Genomic DNA, 22107 nt, shown 5'->3' with positions numbered 1-22107 from the left:
CATCTCCACTTAGTCGACCTGTTTGCTCTAACTTGAACTTGTGTTCATACTGGCTTGTGTTTTTTTTATTTCCCACTCATACAAAACAACCCATAGCTTTAGCCTCTCAGTCTAAAATTCTCTCTGAGTAAAATGCATCTTGCCTCCTTTCTGTTGCATTACAAAACAGAATACCGTAATTTCTGGACTATAAGCCGCTACTTTTTTCACACGCTTTGAAACTTGCGGCTTGAACAATGATGCAGCTAATTTATAGATTTTTACGGGCTAACAAGCTTCATGCCGCAAAAACATTTAGACAAGTTCGGCCTGTATATGTACTTTTTTTTTTCTTTTTAAATTTAGTGGGTGCGGCTTATAGTCAGGTGCGCTCAATAGTCCGGAAATTATGGTACATGCTAATTGTCTTCATTAATGAATGCAGAACTGATAATGCAGAACTTCAGGCCAGAGATGTTGATCAGTTAGTGCAGTTAGTGCTAGTGAAGAACTGGTAAATATTAACCCTGTTACTTGCACTAGTGTAGATCCTCCATCTTTATATACAAACTTTCAAAATCCATTGAGTAGGTAAGCATAGTGTTGGCCCTTGCTTATATAGTAAGTTTTTATTCACATTTCATTTAAAGTGCAGTGCTCTTTTTCAAGAAACTGTAGAATTGTTAAGAACTGATGTAATTGTTATTCTTAGAGGCATTAAGGCAAACTAACACTATTAAACCTAGTTACTTTTATCCTCTAAATGCCCAATGATCCATGTTTAGCTTTAGGGCATAAAATCCAGTAATTAACTGGAAACGTGCTGCCTTTTCTGTCTCCCTTCCCACATCCTCTGGTCATTGTCCTACCATGCTCTACATGTGTGACCTACAGTTTTCTCTCATCTCCTCCCTCAAGCCCCTTCTCTCCCGTCCAATCATCCTTCACTTATGTCTCTAATTTAAGCAGACAAAAGATCAAGGCTTGGCCTTTGATGAAAGAGTGTGAAGACGGGTGGGAGACTGAAGGGAAGAATGTTATACCCCAGGGTGTCTGATCTCAACCAGTGTGTGAATGAGTTTGACATGGAGGGACACTGATAAACACACAAGACCACACTGGCTGCACATGTAAACAAACAGGAACAAAACCAACACATGCGCTTTGGCAGAAGAATGTGACTCAGCACTTCTCCTGATAAAGAAAATTGCAGCTTTAAGTGTCGTAACCAGCCACGTCTCTGCGGTGTAGTGAAGCACCTCACACGAGTGTCTCTCCACTGAACATATGCCTGCTGCGTTACATCATCCTTCTACTCTGAGTTTGAGCTTCATTATAAGCTTTTCTACATTAAAAACAGCTACATTTCTAAAATGGAAAACAGACATTTAACCACAGCAGAGCACAATGTACCTGCTGTATGTGGTTGGTTATATAACATCTGTTCATATGTGTGCATACATACTGTAATATGATTTGAGAATAATGAAAACCGGCTCTGGCAACGAGGTAAACATATAACAACTCAACAGTTACCTGAGTCTTATATTGTTTCAGTTTTCTTTTTTCTTGGGCCTAGCTGTGGCATTCGTAGAATCTGTAAACACAGGGTCAAGATCAGAGCTTTATAGTGAGAGAATGTATCTTCCCATGGTTTAACACGGCAGGCTAGAGAGGATGATCATTCACAGGCCCTTTCATTGAGGATCCGCTCAGTTTGACAAACATACACCTGTATCTACTCACGTGCACTTAATGTGTTTTCAGGCAGCAAGCTGCTACCACTCCAGCTGTCACCAAGCAATGTTCTGCAATTTGGCAGCTTGGCAACTCTGCCATTGCAGCTACCGGCTACCTATGACATGATTATGTTTAGCTAATTGATATCCTGATAACCTGATCCTCATGAAAGGGAATAGTCACTAACATTTCAATATCTGGCCTGATCTGCGTGAGTGAGAGGGAAAGGGAAAGCCTATCAGTGGCTGTCACAGTTGTCCTGCTGTCGTTCCTCATGGCATGCTGCCATAGGTTGTGCCCATGCATCATAATCTGCTAAATGTGTATCTCAGTTATCACAAGTTAAAGTGAGTCTTTGATTACTCAGTAGCTACACCACCACTTGTATGTATCTTAAATCTGTCAGTGTCTTGACTCAAGCCAGCATAACTCTGAGACCTCCTCACTCCAAAATAATAGCAGATGAGGTTATCTTTGTCATAATCCTATTTGACATTGCAGTACCTTTCCATATTTGGTGGAGGTAGTGAGGAAATTGTTTAAATAGAAATTAACCTGTGCTGAGAGAAGCCATGACTCTTGTCTGTTTAAGTATTTTAATATCAAAGTCCCCAAAGTTTCTTAGTACTAGAGGAGTGGCGACTTATTTTGTGGAAAGAAATTTCAGTGACAGTACATCTTATATTCTCTGCAACCTAATTCTTTGCCAAGGTTGTCATGATTGCATGACCCTTTGATCGACTGGCAAGCAGACAGACAGACAGACACACACACACACACACACACACACACACACACACACACATTCACTCACTCACTCACTCACTCCTTCCTTTCTCTCTCTCTCTCTCTTTCTGTGATTCATTCAGTCCATTTGTTTGTCTTTTTTTCCTGCTGCACTCATGCTCTCTCTTTCTCTCTCATGCTTTGAATGTTATATCCAGTCAGGCTGACTCTGCATTGCAGTTCAAAGGCACGACTGCGTGGGGAGAAGGGGTGATTCATTTATAGCCTTTATTTAGACCTGTGGGACACTTTGAGGGAAGACCCTTGTTTTCAGTGGCACCAAGGAACAACAACAAAACAGTAAATGACCTGACCATTCATTCAAAGCATGTGTATGGAGGATTTAAAGCTTTTATTAGAAAGACACTTCAATTACCTGTGGCAGGTCAGCTGAGCACAGTCTTTCTCTTCATTAATAACACGCTCCACAATAACAATCACTATAAAAAGCTTTTCAGTCGTAATTTAGTTTTTTATTGGTTTATGAGTGCAGTGGGTATGCCACTCAGATAATGTTCAAATTGTAAAGATACTGAGCTATAAGGAAAAATAATCAACACAAAGTAGTAAGCAACAATAGCTCACATGCTGCTGCTGTAGAAGGGCTACAGTGTTCTTGAAATCATACAAATCTTTACTTGGGAATTTATACTGTCACTTTGTAGTTAGAAAAACTATGTAACCTTCCAACCTCAGTTGTATTGTTACATAAATACTCAAAATTATTGTGCCTTAGTTCTCAATGTCCTTAAATCTTTTAAATGAGCATAGATTGTGATAAACTTGCAGGCAAATCTCCTCTACCCATCTTCTTTACTGCATCTGTGTGCATTTGATTAATTCCTTCCTCTATTCCTCATCATTATTTGTCTTTCTTGGCTTGAACAGTGGAGTGCCTGTCAAGATTTAAGGTGTATGTTCTGGCTTAAATTAATTAAATATTAATCTTAAGAAGATGTATGACTGTGGTTTGCTGGTTGAAGAACTTTACTCAGTGTGAATGACATCGATAACTTTACTAAAAGGACAAAATAATGTCTAATTTCCAGAGTTGACATGTGAATGTGAACCTCAGTGTTAGACACCATGTGTCTGACACACTGAACCCTTACAGACTTTAATTTACACTGCATACTTAGATTAAATTAGTGAGTGGAAGTGGGCGCAAGAGCCCAAATGCTGAAGACTGTGACCACACTTTATGACACAGAGGACGGAGGCATTTCTGTGGCCACTGGAGTGAGTAGAATAAAACGTAATATGTTGTAATAAAGTAAAATGTTGTGTGTTTCTCTCCCAGTTTATGAGCAAGGTAGTAATGCTGTTACATCAGATCAGATAAAAAGGATGAGACTATGATGGAGGACATTCACATTTGGACCATTACTGCTCAAATTATGTGTTAGTTAATACCATTACATGCTAAAACAAATTGATGTAGTTTCATCCCATGGTCTTCAGGTAATTTGTAAACTAATAAACATGGATATAAAGCAACCTTACTGTTTAATTCATGAGCTGAAGGAATTTGGTTTGAGACCACCTGGGTTTTACTGTGTGGAGCGAAAACTTTGATTAGTCATATTTTTTTTACTAAAATGACAATAGAATTACTGGACCAAGTGTCAATAATATGTGTAGAATTGGCTTTATTGGCCTGAAGATTAAAAAAAAAAAAGTAGGGTCTTCTATGAGGAGTAAACATTAAAATGTCATAATCTAAGTGGCAAAAGTAGGCTTTGTAAACTAAAGCTTCAAGCAAGTTTTGGTGCCAAGTTTGATATCAGGGTGATCAATGAGGCAGAATCATCGGACACCTGTCAAATGATATAGGAGCACAATGTGACAGATGTGAGAAGATGGTTCACCCCAAACATTTAAAGATGCAAACAGTGACAAAACCTTTACCTGTGAAGAAGCAAATCAGGATTGTTTATATTCAGGTCAGTTCAGCCTTTTTTATGTTTGCGGAATTGATCCCTTTCTGTCATGCTTAAAACCCATACAGACCAATCAAATATCTGATTTAGTCTAAAGCAGGCAAAGACAAAATTGGATCAAATTTCATATATACTACACCTCAAACAATATTGACAGTAACTATACTGACACAATGCAGAAACAATGTGCAACAGAGACATTTATCCTTTGTCTCTGACATCTACGCTGACAAATGGTCAGAGCACAACATGTTTTTCATTGATAGTCTCACAAAAAACATAGTAGTTGTAGGCTACTAGTAGCTTGACTTTTCTGAAACATTCAGTTTAAAATAGCTGTGCCTAAGAGGTGATGGGACATTGACAGATAAAATGGAGGGGGGAGGTGAGGGGTGTAAATTTACAGTTACATGTTAATTATCCAACTGGCTTTTGTGTAAATGACAGTCTGTGGGGAGTTGTGGTCTGAGGAGCAGTTGGTTTGAATGTTGGTTTGCCACTGTGCATGCCATGAAGTTCAGCTGGTTAGCTTGACATCGTTTGTCCAGTTATACACGTTCCAGTACAGTGCAGCAGTTACTCCTTAACAGGGAGCCCTGTGTGGCTGGGAACACGCAGACAGCAATTTTAAATCTATCATTGGTTCCGTTTGGTCTTGAATAAAATTCAGCCATACAGCTTTAGGTGCATGTAATGTGGAGCTTCAAAATTCAGCCAGTGTAGAAACATAAACAATGCTGACTGAATTTGAAGACAAGGCCCAAGCTCTCCTTGGGGTGGAGGATAGAGAAGATAAGATAATGGGGGCCTCAAATCAGTGAGCTTTGAACATGCTGACTATCTGAGCCTTGTACCATTGTTGTACTACATATTTTTATCATTTTCAGTGGTAGCAGAGACTAGGGGTTCTGCTTCTGTGTATTGAATGAATAATGTATATGTATTGCCCATGCCTAATGGTTGTCAGTAGGCTGTTGGCCTTTTAAAGCTTTTAAATATGACCAAATACTACAGTTGGTGGATTGTATTTTATCTCAGTCTTACACTGATTTAAAATTGGGCTGCAAAAGTACATGAAGCTTTTTGGGACTGGATGACCCTATACCTTGCTTTGTGTAGCACATTTTTTTTTTATCCAGAAGTAGCTACATACAACTTATAGTGCATTTTATACCTGTTACCTGTGTTGTTTGAGTCTAGGAAAATCTGGCATAAATGTTGAATCGGTCAAGTATACTTGTGCATTGTAACTACCTCCTCTTGATTTTAAAATTATAGATGAGCTGGTCTTAAATATTGTGATTTCAAGTATTAACCACCAAAGTAGAAATAGTAATTAGGTTTATGTCCTTATATAAAAGTTTTACTGCTAATGCTTCACTGATTACTAGATCAGTGTCAGCACTGTACAAATAGGTGTAATGAGATATTGGCAGGAAGGGAGCTGTGATTCAGTGGACAGGTAGACAGCATGCAGTACAAGGTGTGAGGTGTCAGGGTTTTATTCTATATTCAGTTGTGTGGCGTTTTTTTTTTTTTTTTTCATGCAGATTCAAGCAAACTCCATTTACACACTAACAGACAACACACAGTGAAACACAGATTACCAAGGACGAGTACATACAGACACAAGGACCCACAATTACAAAAACATACATCTTGTTCTGCCACCTTGAGAACTAAAATCAAGGTTATTTTGCACAATAGATCAACTACAAAAATAGAAAAATTGAATGTCACCACTTCCTCAATTTTAGATGTGTGCTTCAAAATGCATAAAAGACTCAATTTCTTTGCATTTGCATTGACTGATGACAGTTCAAGAACCCAAACATATACTACAGGAGATGAAATTATATCTCAAAAACAACAAATAAATAAACAAGAGGATGTCTCTCAAAGCCAAAATTTTCAATCCAAGTCCCTATTTTTTGCTTAAACAAAGCTCTTTGATGTCCCTCCCTTGTTCTGAGTCATCCCCCTATCCTGATAAATAATGAACAACACCTAACTCTCTCTGTGTAACTCTGTTTTATTAGAAGCTGTATGAAAAGCCCCGTGGTATGACTGTGTGTCAGACTGACACAGTTGCCCAAAAATAATCATTTCAAGACCTCACAGTCTTTTTGCCTGCACATCAACAGTCAATAGTTTATCAGGGTCTAAAAAGGATGTATTATTTTTTGAAAAATAATATATAAGAATGTATTTGTGCTATGCATCAACAGACAAGAGCAGAAATAGAAGAGCAAATGTTTATGGTATCATGGAGTTTTTATTGCGATTATTGCTTCAAATGTATTTGTCTTTTTTTGGGTGGGAGGGGGCGTAATGTTTTGATTCCTATGTAGTCTTTGCTGTCCTCTGGATATAGAAATACTGCACCCTCTGCTCAGTGATATAACAGTGCCCAGACTCTGACAAATCCTGGAGGTAATAAGTTTTGTTCAGACCCAGTATTAAATAGAAGATGATGTTCACCTCAAGGAGCTTTATTTATTTGCTACAGCTTACTCTGCACTGTGGCACTGTATTATTTTTTGTTTGTATGTATCAGGTATGTATGTATCAGTCTTTACTTTCTATAATTACTTAGTCACTCTTGAAAGTGACTTTCCAACTCTCGATTGTTTTTGATTGAGTTTAATCACTCTCAAGTCCTACACAAGGCTAATAACATACAAGGACGTTTTGCTGTGATTGAGCTTGTTTTATGGGTACTGCCATAGCATATGTTATTGAAGTGAACTTTTAAGGGTTGACCTTCAGCTGCTGGCTTGTAGCAAATGCAGTAAGAAATGAGTTCAGGTTAAAGATGGAAGCCTTGGCATTAAAAAGCACATATTAACCACACATTCAGTAATCTGTAAGTTATAGATGTCTCATGCCTCACTCAACATAAAACCAAAATATGCACACACACTCAAAGACATACATGCACAATGGAAAACACAATTCATTAGGCTATGAAAGATGATCAAAAGTCCATCCCATTAAGTCTTATAATGGCATTTGATACTATTTCTCTTTCAAGTTATAGTTCTGTGAATGTGTTTGTTTGTTACCATGTGGCTGATTAGTTAGCCCTCTTAATCCTAAGCCTTCAGTCTCTTCAACCCCCTGTTGTTTCAGTGTAATAAAAAAAGATGACATCTCAAAGTGAAGATGAAGCTTTTCAAAACTACATTTAATGTTAGTTTTGTTACACTGGGGGACAAAACATCTTCAGTGACAGTACATTATGAAAGTACCCAGTGGAGAGTTGGAGTCTGGAGATGTTGCTGTGCTTTAAACACAGATTTAAACCCCTGTATTTTTGTGTGTTATCCGGAAGATTGCTGTTTTAGTGGACTGAGATAAATGAAATGGTAATCTTACCATTTTTAAAACAGGCATATTATTATCAGAAGCCTGATGACACTTGAGTGTAGAGGTGTGGCTCTTCCTTCCAAGAGCACAACTTTGAGCACAGCTGTAGATAGATCTTATTTTGACTTGTCAAAATGGTTGGAGTGTGGGTTATAATACTGAACTGCTTGTTACTGCAGCCTTTCTAAGAACTAAAGTAGCTAGAGACAGTAACTGTGCAGCAGTTGTCTACATACTGTGTATAGAAAAAACTGTAGAATTTACAGTGCAACAAGACCAACAGAGATAGAGGCCTCCCAACAGAATGATAAGTAATCCGAGTATTTATGATGTACAGTAAATATCACAGACTTTTTGTAGTAATGACTGGATTTGATGGCCCCATATAGCCAGAATACATCTCACAAGCTCAGTTTTCATTAAGAAATTTAAGCCCAGCCTCACCTAGTCCTCTTGACATTACCTGTATGAGTCTGTCAAGTAATAGCATGTCTAATCTGCATGCTAATCTAGATGATACTCTAATGAAAACACACTCTCCTCTGGATGTGTGTCATCTTGAAATGGCTTGTGTTCAACTGCTGCTGAAGTGATGTGATCCTACAGAACATACCCTCTGATCAATTTCAGAATTGAAACTGAAATTCAATGTCTCAAAAAAATCTCAAAAATTATGTGTCAGTAGAAATAATGTTGCTGAGTCAGATGCATGTTCTGCACAGGCACTGGCTGAGCTCAGTGCATTGTTCAATACTACTGAGCATTCATCCCGTGTCCATAGGCTAAGACAGTACTCTGCTGCTTCTGGACCTGCCCTGGACTGAATTTCTCTCATTTGACCAACAGGACGTTCTTTGTGTTTTGGATTATTTTACTTCATCAGCTGCTGAGATGAAACATGGTACACTGCAATGATCATTTCTCAAACCCCCTCTGTCTTCTCTGTCTATGCTACTTCTTGTACATATTTTATCATTTGCCACCACAAACTTGTTTTCACTCACATCACATCTATACAGATGATGCATAGATAGATACTCATTCAGTCCCAGTGGCTCAAACAAGCTGATTACACTGCATATCTGATTAGTAATGAAAGGAGCCAGTGTCATGAAACATTTGACCGTTCAAACAGAGATCCTGATGATTAGAGCTGAACACCTCTACCATCAAATACAGTCACTCCTTTGCTCCCTTATCCTAACGTTATGTCAGCCTTAGTGTGTCTAGGTATTATTTTTATAAAGGTTCAGGCCTAGAGCAACATACAAGTAAATTAGTTTAGTTATGTTTTTTTTTTGTTTATGAATATTTCAAAAGTCAGAGACCTATCTCTTTCAACTACTATAATGCTTTTTTTCCAGTTTTGGATGTACTGATGTGTCAGTCAGAGGTGCCTGTATACATCTGAATCTTGGCATTTGCATGTATCTGTTAGTGGTGCTATATTACTGTGAGAAGATGTGATTTCTCAACAGTTGTGTCTGAGTGTCAGAAACATAGTGGTGCTGAACAGGATAGAGTTGAGGTTCCGAATCAATATTGCAGGCAGCAGTGATTGATTTATTACTCACTCACTCTCACTCTCTCTGCTCATTCCCTCTCTCCCTCTCTCCCTCTCTCCCTCTCTCTCCCTCTCTCTCTCTCTCTCTCTCTCTCTCTCTCTCTCTCTCTCTCTCTCTCTCTCTCTCTCTCTCACTCTGCCGTCTGTAGCTCAGGCTCCACAACGTGGTAACTAGAGGGAAGTGCTCTACTTGCCGGCAATAACCATAGTCCTTGACACTTTGGACAGATCAGAAAGCAGCATAGTGATTCATTTCAAGTGTTACATTTATCATGATATACCTACTATGTCAGGTTCATTTAATAATAAACCAAATTTCTTTTCTTAATTTCAGTACTTTATGGAAAAGAGAGAACCACTAAGTTTATGTCCTAGAGGGGGCTTTCACTCTATGTGTTATATATACAGTTGTTTATTAGGGCGTAGAAGTTGACTGAGTGGATTCTGTTTTACTTTTTCTGTTTGTTTCATTTATGACTGGTGACAGGGCTACTGCAGCCATTGGTGTAGTAGTTACATATTGCCCATCTTAATTTTCAGAGCATGAATAATGCTCACTGACATGTAGACTCAAAATTATGTCGCTGAAATATTTGTATTTCTGTATAAGAGCTTTTTCTTATATTAGAGTTTTGTTTACTTTAGTATGGTAACTACCACCGGCTCTTATGATGACCTTTCATGAAAAGTAATGGAAAATGGTGAAATGCTTCCGGACCAGTGTGAATTGGTTATTATAAATAAAAGGCGTAGCTTCTCTCCAGGGCATGAGATTGGAAGTTCAATAAATGCCGTTCTGATGAAAGAGATCCTCTTTAATATTCTTGTGCATTTTTCAGCACCTAAATGTTGTATTTATGCAAACAAGTAAAATATCACCCTTTGGTTTCTTTACTTAGCTGAAGTGCATGCGTATGTGGTATTTAGAAGAATGACATGTGCTTAACCTTCCCCCATCTTTTGTTCTTGTGTTCGCAGAAATGTATGAAATTCAATGTGGATGCTCCTATCTGGCTGTCCAAGCAGCGGATCCTGTGTACTCTCAACCAGAGCCTGAAGGATGTACTCAACTATGGCCTATTCCAGCCAGCTTACAATGGCAAGGCTGGCAAATTTCTGGATGAGGAGAGACAGTTAAGGGAATACCCCTTCCCATCCATTGCACCTGTACCTTACCTGGAGGTAGGTATGGATCATGTGTATAGTCCCTTTTATACAGCCTGTTCAAGGCAGGAATGTTGTGCTGTTATTTGTTCCCTTATTAAGTGGGCAGTGGAGGTATTCACCAAATTGAATCGATGCCTGTGTAAGAAGGAGAGCCGGCAATTGTGGGACAGACGCCTACTCCCAGTATTAAACTTAGCCATTTGAGACTGACCTTAAAGGCCTGTTTATGACCTGTTGTCATTTGTAAGTCATCTTAAAGGCTATCGTTATTGAACAGATTCTGCTGTAGTTTTTTTGAAGTTGTTTTTACGCAGGCTCACTCAGTGTGTGTGTGTGTGTGTGTGTGTGTGTGTGTCTGTGTCTGTGTGTGTCTGTGTGCAGCACTGCGTATGCAGTGTGTTTTTTCTGATCCGACGTGTCAGTCAAACCCAGCAGCAATAATACCGCGCTCAATGACAATGTGCTGTCTGCAGAAGCTGGCATCTCTCGGAGATAATTGTAGTGCTTGTCCATCATGGTTTGTGATCTGAGAGAATCGCAGGCGTACACAGATGTGTCGCTTTACAGACAGTGGTGTAAAGATGTCAGGTGGTTTTTTGGCTGGCCGTCTTTATTTTCTGTAGTTTTATGATGTGTCAAGAGACAGAGAAACTAATAAAGATTTACTTTCCCCCTAGAGCCTCAGTTAATGTCAATCCCTGATGTATTGGGAGATAGTGACATTATTATTAACTACATTATTACTTATGATAGTCCCAGCTTGCTTTGGATATTGTAATACATCTCTTTAATAAAAAGCCTTTCTTGTGTTTTCTTTGATGGTACAGTTTTGACTATATCAACAGTGATGAAATGTATAAGCAAAATAATTCTTTTCTTCTCTTCTTTTCTCTTTTCTTTTCTTCTCTTCTCTTCTCATGACTCATATTATGTCACGTTTGATTTACAGTTCCAGTTTTGAGTTGTTCTCATACTGGCAGTCAGTCAACAAAATTAGACTTTTGAAAACTTTGAGGTTCGAAGATCTTTTCAGGATTTCACTAGCTTTGATGATTTGTGATCAGAGACATGAGGCATTGTTAACAAATGCTAACATCGATTCAAAGGGGCTGAAAAGTGACAAATCACCTGTAAATCACAGTTTAATATAACACTTATGGGTAGTGGTCTATGTAATGAGTGAACATGAGTAAGATGCTATTTACAAGTGACATAATATCACACCAGAAAATCAGCACTGATATATGCCAATAGTTAGTTTAAGTGTGTACCGGGGAAGACGTTGATTTATGTTATGAGGTGTTGTAAATATAAGATTTTCATTGTTTACTTTTGTAATTTACTTCTTTATTGACTCTACCTTTGTGGTTGTGCTTGCAAAAGCCTAGATTTTAGCTCATAGGTGTGGACTCCCATCAGTTTGTGTATTTGCGTGTGTGTGTGTATGTGTTAGTGCCTGCTACTACTTTGTAGGAGCACTGTGTGTCATTGATTGACCAGCAGTTATTCCCCGGAGCCTGTGGTGTGTAGAGATGATTGACAGGTTTGGATTAGCGGCTCAAAACCCTCTGCTCTGTCATGGATTTACCCTGTTGGCCTGTTGGCGAACACTACACATCAGTTGAGAAACAGATGTGCACACAATTATATACACACACATAACTGAGATACATTGCAAGACAGTGAAAGTTACAAATTTTTAAAGCTATTACAGGCTGTCAGTGTTCAGTGAAACCTGTCTATTAAACAAGCAGCTTGCAATACACCTAGTGAATGATATGGCTTTTGACAAGTCAGGAAATGGTAAGAGCAGTAGAGAAGAGAAGTACAAGAAGTGTGAAGTACAGAAAACAGAAACCAAGATAGATGATTTTGCAGTAGTTTTGTTCTTTGCCAGTTTTGTGTAACCATCATTGTAAAAGAACAAAAACCTTTTCTTGATAAACACTGATACTGCAACACCACAATGTGGAAAGAGCTTTGATATTTTTCTTAAAACATTTGTTCATTGATTAACAGTGTTGATTATAAACAATACAAATTCTATGCATTTTGGTTTGATTCACAATACAGTGTTAATGTTAATGCAGTTTCTGGTTGTGTCAGGACATTAGGACTTTGTTCAAGTTATGTAATTGGTTGATTTCTGAAGTGAAAAGAAGTAAATATAACCCCTGGAGCAGACATAAATTTAAAATGTTAATGCACTAATGCATACTTTTTATGTCATGTAATTTAGTGATGGGAAGTTCGGCTTTTTCAGGAGACGGCTCTTTTGGCTCAGCTCCCAAAGAAGAGCCGGCTCTTTCGACTCCTGAACGGCTCTTAATTTAGGATTTTTTGTAGGCCTTTATTTTACCATAACTTTGCAAAAATTAATGGTTTGTGTGTTGAAAACCCTTTCATGTTCAGTGTTTTTATGAGAAGCCTTATAATTGCCTAATTTTGTGCATTTATTCTGTTAAAAAACATTCTTTTGTTTAATATTTTAATCAAACATTTTATTGCACAAATTAACAACAAAACTGCAAATAAATCCACAGAACAGAACCAAACTCAACCAAACAGTATTATAACAGCCTTATAATTGCCTAATGTTGTGCATTTATTCTGTTACAAAATGCTGGCCAATCAAAACAAAGTTCTGCCTTGAGCAGAGCTCCGGCTGAGCACTGAGGTAAGCAGCAAAAGGAAAAAAAAACTGGGCTCTTCTGATTCACTACAAAGCATCAGCTCTCAGAGCTGCATCTTTTGCGCATGACACATCACTAATGTAATTGTGGCCTGTGCAAAGGTATGGGCACCCCTCTACTTGTAAATTTCCCCATTGTGGGACTAATAAAGGATTATCTTATCTTATCTTACTTATGAAGTTTCAAAACCTCAGTAATTTGGTAGCCCTTAATTGATTCATCAGGACTTGTAAGGCTGATCAAGAGTTGTTATTAGGATTTGTCAGCACATGACATTTCCAGAGCTGATAAATTATCTGACTCTGCAAACCTTGGAGTAACATTCAACAACTAGGGGCTCTTGACAGAGGATCTGAAAATAAAGCTAACTGATTCCTGCAAAGCAGAGGAGGCTATAAAAAGTTATCAAAGTGCTGTCCAAAATGTCATTAAGAAATGGCAGTTAAGGAGAACTGTGAAGGTCAAGACAAGGTCTGAAAGGCCGAGGAAACCTGGAAATAAAACTGCACGTCTGCTGGGCAGAAAGGTGAAGCAAAATCCCCAATGACTGCAAAGGAACTGCAGGAGGGTTTAGTTGATACAGAAGTGGTGGTGCACTGCTCCAAAAAAGGTGCAACATTTGATGACAAGAACACCTTGAAAACTGTTCAGCATGGGGGGAGGAAACATTCTGCTTTGGTTATGTGACAGCCAGTGGCTCAGGAAACACTGCAGAGATGCAGAGATGCATGGATTCCACTAAATATCAGTAAATTCTTTTAGGCAAATATCCTGCAGTCAGTCAAGAAACTGAAAGTCTAAAGAATCCAGCTTTAACAATGGGACAATGATCCAAAATCCACTTCAAGAAACACAAGCTGAGGCTTTTGGAAACGGCCCCCACAGTCCCCTGACATGAACATCATTAAAATCTGTGGGTAGTTCTTAAACATGCTGTGCCTGCAAGACAGCTGTGATCTGCCAAAAGGGGGAGTTACTAAGTAATGATTTAGTAGGGTGCCCAAAGTTTTGTACATGCCTTAATTACTTTTTTTCCTATTAATAGATAAAATGTAACCGTAGATTAACATGTGCTGCAGGGGTTGTATTTGCTTTTTCACTTCAAATCAACAAAATGTATGATTTGCCAAAGGGTTCCCAGATATTTTGCATACAAGTGTTAGGTCCAACTATGAATTAATCCATTCCCAGTTTCCACTGCTTACATAGCTATTTCATAAGACTGGTGTTGCCATTTTCACAATATTATGATGCATAATTTAATGCCACAGTATTTCATGGTTAATAGGCACAATTCTCAAGACTGTCATGTTGCCCAGACCTTGTCTTTTCTCCTTTTCTTTCGACTTCAGTTAAGCATTTGGAAAACTAAATTGAAATTTCGAGTTGTAAAACCAATTTTCTCTAACGGTGGGAACAACGCAGTCTCTTACTTAAATTAATCCACTTTTTTTAATTGTCTAACCTGTATACCTGCGTATGTATTTAGTCGAAAATCAAAAAATATTTCATTGTTTTACTCAAGATTCGAGGAGCAGTAGGTAGGTTTTCAAAGATGTAATATTTGGAAAAGATGACAAGCAGGAGCAATGGAAAAAGATGACAGCTGTATACAGGGAGATATTTGGTCCCCTAATGTCATAGCTTGGTTATTAAATGAGTCAAGTCTCTGTGTTTCTTTCTCCCTCACAGGACAAGCCAATATTTTATTTCAAAATTATTTGATATAGTTTGGTCTGAGGAGCTGATACACCGTGGCAAATTAATCTGGAAAGATGTTGATTATTCACACTGTTATTGTTATTGTCTATTTTCTGTGTAACGTTTTTTTAAGCGAACCAAAAATGGCTAAACTGCCTCGTTTCTTATGTGTTTTTGTTGTTTCAGTTCCGCTATAAAAGACGTGTCTACACCCAGACTCACCTGGATGAAAAGCAGCTGTCTAAGCTCCACACAAAGGTAAGACCAAACACCAGTGCCCTCTATCATCCTGACACCTGAAGAGCTTTTCCTTTGAGCAACCATCTAAACTGAGTGGATGACACATTTGAGGCACAATGTATGAAACTTTATTTACTTATTTATCATTATTTGGTTCATTCCTGTGTTTTTGAAGCACTCTGTTAAGGCCATGCTGAGCCTCAAGAGCCTTGCATAAGGACAATGTGTGCTTGTACACATGGTAGACGTCACAGACATGAACCAAGTCTGCTTTGTGCCATTATTAGAATTAATAGGTGGAGATCAAAGTTAAAATGATTTCACTTATTTCTTGTCATGTGTATCACCCTAACTTTCACCAATCTTACATAATTGCCTCTGCCAAAATACTCAGCAGGTAGCACTGTATGGCCTAATATGTAATAACATTCTGTCCTTGGTGGATAGGCGGGGTTATAGGCAGCACCAAAAAGGCAGTCCAAAGAGCTGAGGCTGACAGATGGTGGTCAAGGGCAGGCAGGTGGTAACAAAGGCAGATACAGAGTAGCAGAATAAGAAAAGTACTGCCACTCTAAGGCTACTGACCTGGACAGTCTGGCAGAGTGTGTGCTGACTACTGTATGTACTATGACTGATGATGTAATGGAGAACAGGTGTCTAAACAGGTGACTAATCAAAGCACAAAGTCAGACTGCTGGAGGGTTGTAGAATGGCTGCTCTGAAGTACCAGAATATGTTAGTAAATAGATGGAGATGAGACCATGATTGTGTGTATATGCGTGTATGTGTGTCCTTGTGTGTTTTCGGACTGCATGTTTGTGTGTATGAATATGTGGGTGTAATGAGTGGAACAGCTGTGAGAATTGAATGCATTTGCATCAGACCCCGTCAGAGGGCAAGAGATTTACACTGGGAAGAATTAACAGTGTCACACAGTGTGTGTTTGTGTGTTTTTTGTGTGATGGAGAGAGAGAGAGAGTGAGAGTGAGAGAACAATAGTGGGGACCTGCTGGTGGTTAAAAATCGTGGGACGGCAATTTTAGGATGGATTAGGAATAGGATTAGCCTTTATTGTCTCCCTCAGGAGAAAAAAATATTTTAGGCACCCAAGAAACATTGGTGTCACAGCAACATACAACCTCTCCACATATGAATGTACCGTCAAAGTCACAGATAACATTCAGCATCAACAATGACGTTGGATTTCATGCACATTTAGAGCCTAAACCCCACCCCCCTCCACACACACACACACACACACACACACACACACACGCAATTCATCTCTTTCCATCCACTTTCCTATTCAACTTAAAGTTTGGTACTCTATATCTTCTTCCCATCAGCTCATACCCTTTGTGAGGGATGTGGTCCTGTTTGGAGGTAATCTTAAGGCCCTGCTTTCTCACTGTTTCCTCAAAAATCTCCTGAAAGAAAGTGAGAGGGAATGGGGGCAGCATACCAATTATTTTTCCAGCTCTTTTAATTCATATACAAACATACTTCTGCTGAGCCCTTTGCAACTGAGAATCAAAATGGATGCCTAAGTATGTGGTTATGACATGAGGTTATGTCCCTTACACCACTGCACCATCTCTTCTATCTCTGACTTATACACAGCACTCTATGAATCCTTTGTAAGTAAACTGAGTATGGCTGCATTATCAGAAAACTTGATCATGTAATTGTTTGTGTAATGGTTTCTGCAGTCATTTGTATATAATGTGAAAAGAAGGGGAGAGCTTACACAGTCAGTACTTATATACCCTGTATATGAGAGATAGTTGAATCGACATTCACCTGCTGTTGTCTTCCTTTGAGGAATGCATGGTACCACCTGAATATATAGGGACTCACTTCCATTTGTGTCAACTTATTTAGCAAGATTTGAGGGAGTTTAGTATTGCATGCTCAACTAAAGTCCAAAAACATTAGTCTAGGACTTTTGAGGTGCTTTAAAATGAAGTGAGTTGTAGCACTTAGAGTATCATCAGCCTCTGCCATTATTATAAGCAAATTGGTAGGGGTCTAAGAGATGTTGTACCTCACTTCATAGGTTCCCTACCATAATGCGTTCAAATGATTTCATCACTATTGATGTCAGAGCCACTGGTCTAAAATCATTATTTTCCTGAGGAAAAGCTTTTTTAAAATAATAATAACTGCTTTTTTTCATATTGTAGGAATGGTATGTGTGTCAACCAAAAGCTGAAATAGAGGACTCCAGGCTGGTGTCAACTCATCAACAAATGTATTGAGAAGAAGGGCCAAGATACTGTCTGGTCCACTGGCGTTCTTAGTGTTCAACCTTTTAAAAACACTGGCTACAGCTCCTGGATAAATTACTTTTCTGTCCAGAGTTTGATCACATGTCAGTGTGATTGACAGGTTTCTACACGCATCAATGCAGTCACTTCCTTCAGAGCCAGACAGTTTAAATTATTGAGTTCATTTACTATTTCTAGTTCATTCAGTACATTCATTTCCCTCGTGTCAGTATTTAGGTTGGTCATTTGATCACATGCATCAGTCATTTATTTTCACCTTTGTCATTGTTGAACGTTACGTGAAAACATAAGGGAGAATAACATGTCAGTTTTCAGCATATGCTGATTTTGCCATCAAACAGAATTTAAACATGCCACGTCAGTTAATAATCTGATGAATAAAATACCATAAAGTAAGACCACACAGTATCCCATAAAAAATTTTTATTATATTGTTAATCCTCACAATCATAGCTTAAGGAACTAAACGAAGTGCCTAGCGAGCGCTGGGTCGTTTGAAAATAACCCTAGCATTTTAAGATGTAGATAGCCTCTTGGAAGCAACCATGAAGGGGGGAGCAGAAAGGAAACTCCACATTGTGACAACAATAATCATCTGCATTGCCATGGAAAGATTTGGCAAAGTGGAAAAGGGTGTTACCAGTGCACCAACAACCGAAGGGCAGAGAAGATCACCCAGCTGAGATATGAACTGTAACTTTTGAATGAGGCAGTTCAAGGGAGCAAGAGAGGAAGAGAAGATCGGGCTGGCAGAACTGCATGGCATGCTCAGGAAAAAGGTGGTGACTCTCTGAAGAGCTGAATGGTACAGGAAGTGGACCAAAGAGAGAGCCAGAAAACACACAGCTTTCCTAGCAAACCCCTTTGGGTTTACTAAACAGCTCCTAGGCCAGAAGCGCAGTGGCCACCTCACAAGCTCAAAGGAAGAGATAGACGACCATCTCTATAACACCTAAAGTGATGCAGCAAGGGGAAGCTATAGGAGATTACACAACCACAGCCTTCAACACCAAAGATCCGAGCTGGAAGGAGATCCAGAGTGTAGTCAAGACTGCAAGTGTCACCTCAGCACCTGGACCTAATGAGTACTGTTCTTGGTGTACAAGAGGGGTCCCAAGCTCATACACTGATTGTGTAAAGTTCTGAGGGTGATCTGGGGAAGGTTGCCCAACAATGGAGATATGCAGAAGGGTTGTGCGTCCCAAAGGAGGAGAAGTCAACCAACACTGAACAGTTAAGGACAATCTCACTGCTTAATGTTGAAGATATGTTTCAGTATCGTTGCCCATTGGCTGTTCTCCTCATGGAGAACCAGTACATCAACTCCTCTGTGCAAAAGGGAGGGACCCCAGGGGTTCCAAGATGCACAGAGCATAAAGAGTGGTAACGCAGCTGATCAGAGAGGCCCGTGAAGGGAAAGGGGACCTTGGTGTCAGTGACATCAAAGCAAGTGGTCATGCTGGAGCTAACAGTGCCAGTGAGCGTAAGAAGGGGAAATACACAGAACTGGTGGATGAGTGCCGCAGACGGGGGTGTAGTGCTCAGTAAATACCCATTGAAGTGGGAGTGAGAGGCTTTTCAGGAAAATCATTATGCAGGGCCTATAGCCTCCTGGGCATTACTGGAGCATGTAGAAGCTTCAAGATGGCTGTGGATCAGGAGGGATAAACCGTGGCTCAACTCACTACTTGGACACAGGCCGGGACACAGGCCGGGACTGATTACTCCCTTTCAGGTCACCAGGGAGAGGGGGTCTGAAGTTGAAAGACCCAAAACCCCCAATGACCCTTGTTACTATCACTGATGATGTGTCCAAGTGCATCACTAGATGTATGTACCTAGCAAACAGTTGTGTTTTGTTTAAGTGTTATTACTTAAACATCTTAGAAAATGTGTGTTTTGTGTTATTCATGCATTGATGTCTGTGCAGTTGTCACAGTAGTAAAGTTTTTCTTTTCTTCTACTGTATATTTTTCAGTTCATCAGTCTATCCAGAATATAGCAAAATGCCATTCTTTATACATTACATGAACAGAGTTTGTGGCCACAGCCATTGTTTTTGCAGAAATGAAGCTTACAACAAGGCCTTTGGTTGCCTAGTTCCTTGTCAGACACTTTTCCACATTTACAGTAGTTGAACTTGTGGAAAGTAGAGGCCAAAATGTGGCCTGCTAAGATTTCTTCTGAGGTTTTGGGAATTCATGGCAGTGTCCTGGATTTTGCAACACCCATCAATAACTTCAAGAGGGAAAGTATGAGTGTGTGGGACATTTATAATACAACAGAAAATGGTTTCTTTGAAAGATTGGGAACTTTGAGTTCATTGTTTTTCTGCTCTTTTGGCCATCCACTGTACATTCATGGGCAGTGAGTATTTTCTGCTGTGTACTGTGAATTCAGATTGACATGGAGAAAGAAAGCGAGAAATAGTGAATGAGAGGGAGATGCAGAAAAGCAGTCATAGGAAGGATGAGTCACGCTCTAAAATATTGTCTGTTTTCAAACCAGTCTGGCGTGAGGTGCTGCCGTCTGCTACTGTGCTACATCGCTTTGGCAAGGTATTGAGTGATACTCAACTGACATACTCAGCCAAGATCAGTTCCTGCCCAGCTGCAATTTAAGTGGTAATTTCACAAAATAAATCACCTGTAAAGAGAGAATTTGTCGTGTTTGGCCTGCCTCGCAGGCCAGTGGAAGTGGAACTTTTTGTGAAATTAAAACAAAAAATGTGATTCTCCACATTACATTCTCTACAACACTATCTCACTCAGTAGAGACCTGAATGTGTGAATGACCTGTGAAAGCTACTGTGTTGTTTAATGTTTTTGTTATTATTATTATTATTATTTTATTTTATTTTTTTTAAGCAATGAGTCATCCAGGACAGCTGTGTTACTGGGGGAATGAGGGTGATAATTTGCTCCATCAGCAGTCATAGTGAATTTTAGTTTTCCTCTGTTACTGATCTGTATGTGTCTGAATACAGAGACACCACTCAGTATAGGAGGTGTTTTGAAAAAAAAAAAAAAAAAGTCAAAATGTATGTATTTGTAAAATATTGATGCTTATGTGTGTTAAAATATATTGTACAGATTTGCATTACGAATAATTGAAAGGGTCAAACTATAATTACTATACAACCTGGCTGTTGTAATAGGATATGGTAGCCACTGCTTAAATTAATGTAGGAGGAATGCAGCTCATGTTATGAATCTATCCAATTCCGTGGTCACATCAAAGTTAGATAGCGATTGGCTCTGAGTTTACATGTTTGCTCTACATCAGAGGAGCAGGGGTGTTGTATGTGGAGATGTATGAAAATGTTCATCTGAAAAGAACATTTTAAACTCTGACTTTAGGTAAGTAGTATATTAATTTTTTTTAGCAGTGGTTGTATTCAATCATTAATGTTAAAGGCTTTTAACAGGTCTCTGTCTAGGCAGTGGCAATAAAAACAAAATATTCTCCTGGGCCTGCATTCGTGATGATTAGATTAAAGTAAGTGATGGTACAAAGTAATGGATCATTGACCTTTTTCCTTATCTCTTCTCTGAATGGTAAATTTGCTTTTGTTGCATAATGATGTGCAGGGGTAAAGAGGGAATTCCTGTTATGGGTGACTCCTGCAGCCTTGGCAGTCACGATGATCACTATTCAGTGTGCAGCAAGCTGCCCTGTCAGGCAGGGGCCAAGCATTACCCTACTTTGCTAGTATGGAGCTCATTAGCTGCAGGCTAAAGTTTAAAATGAGGTCATAATTGATAGGATTTTCCCATTCTTTTTTTTTTTTTTTCCCTCTTCACTTGACCCAACCAGACCTCCTCACCCCACAACTGCCCTGATTAACCACACAGGGTGGCTACATGGAAAATTTGCATAGTATATATTCAGGCAGGAAAAAAGAGTGCATGTGAGGTGTAGGAGGTCGGCCATGTGACAGACAGGACTGAAGAATGGGTGGCTTTCTTGCAGTGTGATAAAGGACTGTAGTGATGTAGTTAGTGAGACTGTAGTGAGGATGCCTATAGTATGCTGACTTGTAATTTCACAACAAATCACATCAAAGGGAAATATTCTAGGTCTATGTGTCATCCATTTTTCACAGAGACATGTTTAGTCATTAGCTGGATCATTGCTAGAATTAAAAATAAAGTTCTGTCAGCTTGAAATGATGGAATTTATGAGACCGGCACTCCAGCAAATGTTTTCTTATTTACTAGTAAGAGAGTACTGATGACTTAGCATGGCCTAAAAATTCAGCAGTGCAAATGTATGTGACCTTGTGAGGAACTCTGAATACATGGTCTGGTGAGCAGATCTCATGCAGTTTAAAGTTTATGGGACTTTTATATCTTTGGAGCCAATAAACAACATATAGACAGTAGGCGTGTAATATTGGTTGGTTGGATGGATGGAGAAATGACTGGAAAGATAAGTATACTTTATATTTAATTATGAACGAAAGCCCTAGGCATAGAGATGGCTAGGGAGGGGGTTAGTTGGAGGAAACTAGACGAGGGGCATATACAGTAGTGGAGAGCTTTTAGTAACGCACTATTTGGTAATGTGGTCACGGATGCTACAGAGCACACTGCCAGAGCGAGGGCATTTCATACTGTACGTGTTAATATAATGTACCA

At 39.1% G+C, this 22107-nt stretch overlaps 1 protein-coding gene across 1 annotated transcript in view; it reads left to right on the top strand.

Annotated features, from left to right (window-relative positions):
- The window catches only part of shank3a (SH3 and multiple ankyrin repeat domains 3a), a 166218-nt gene that overhangs the window by 43287 nt on the left and 100824 nt on the right, over positions 1 to 22107 (top strand). Inside the window, exons 5-6 of the mRNA XM_018663819.2 lie at positions 10357 to 10560; positions 15126 to 15197. Of these exons, the coding sequence (XP_018519335.1) occupies positions 10357 to 10560; positions 15126 to 15197 (276 nt within the window). The remainder of the gene's footprint in view (positions 1 to 10356; positions 10561 to 15125; positions 15198 to 22107) is intronic.

Source organism: Lates calcarifer, linkage group LG10 (assembly GCF_001640805.2).
Source record: "Lates calcarifer isolate ASB-BC8 linkage group LG10, TLL_Latcal_v3, whole genome shotgun sequence".
NCBI classification, from domain to species: domain Eukaryota; kingdom Metazoa; phylum Chordata; class Actinopteri; family Centropomidae; genus Lates; species Lates calcarifer.
This window is presented reverse-complemented; position numbering and strand designations above follow the sequence as displayed.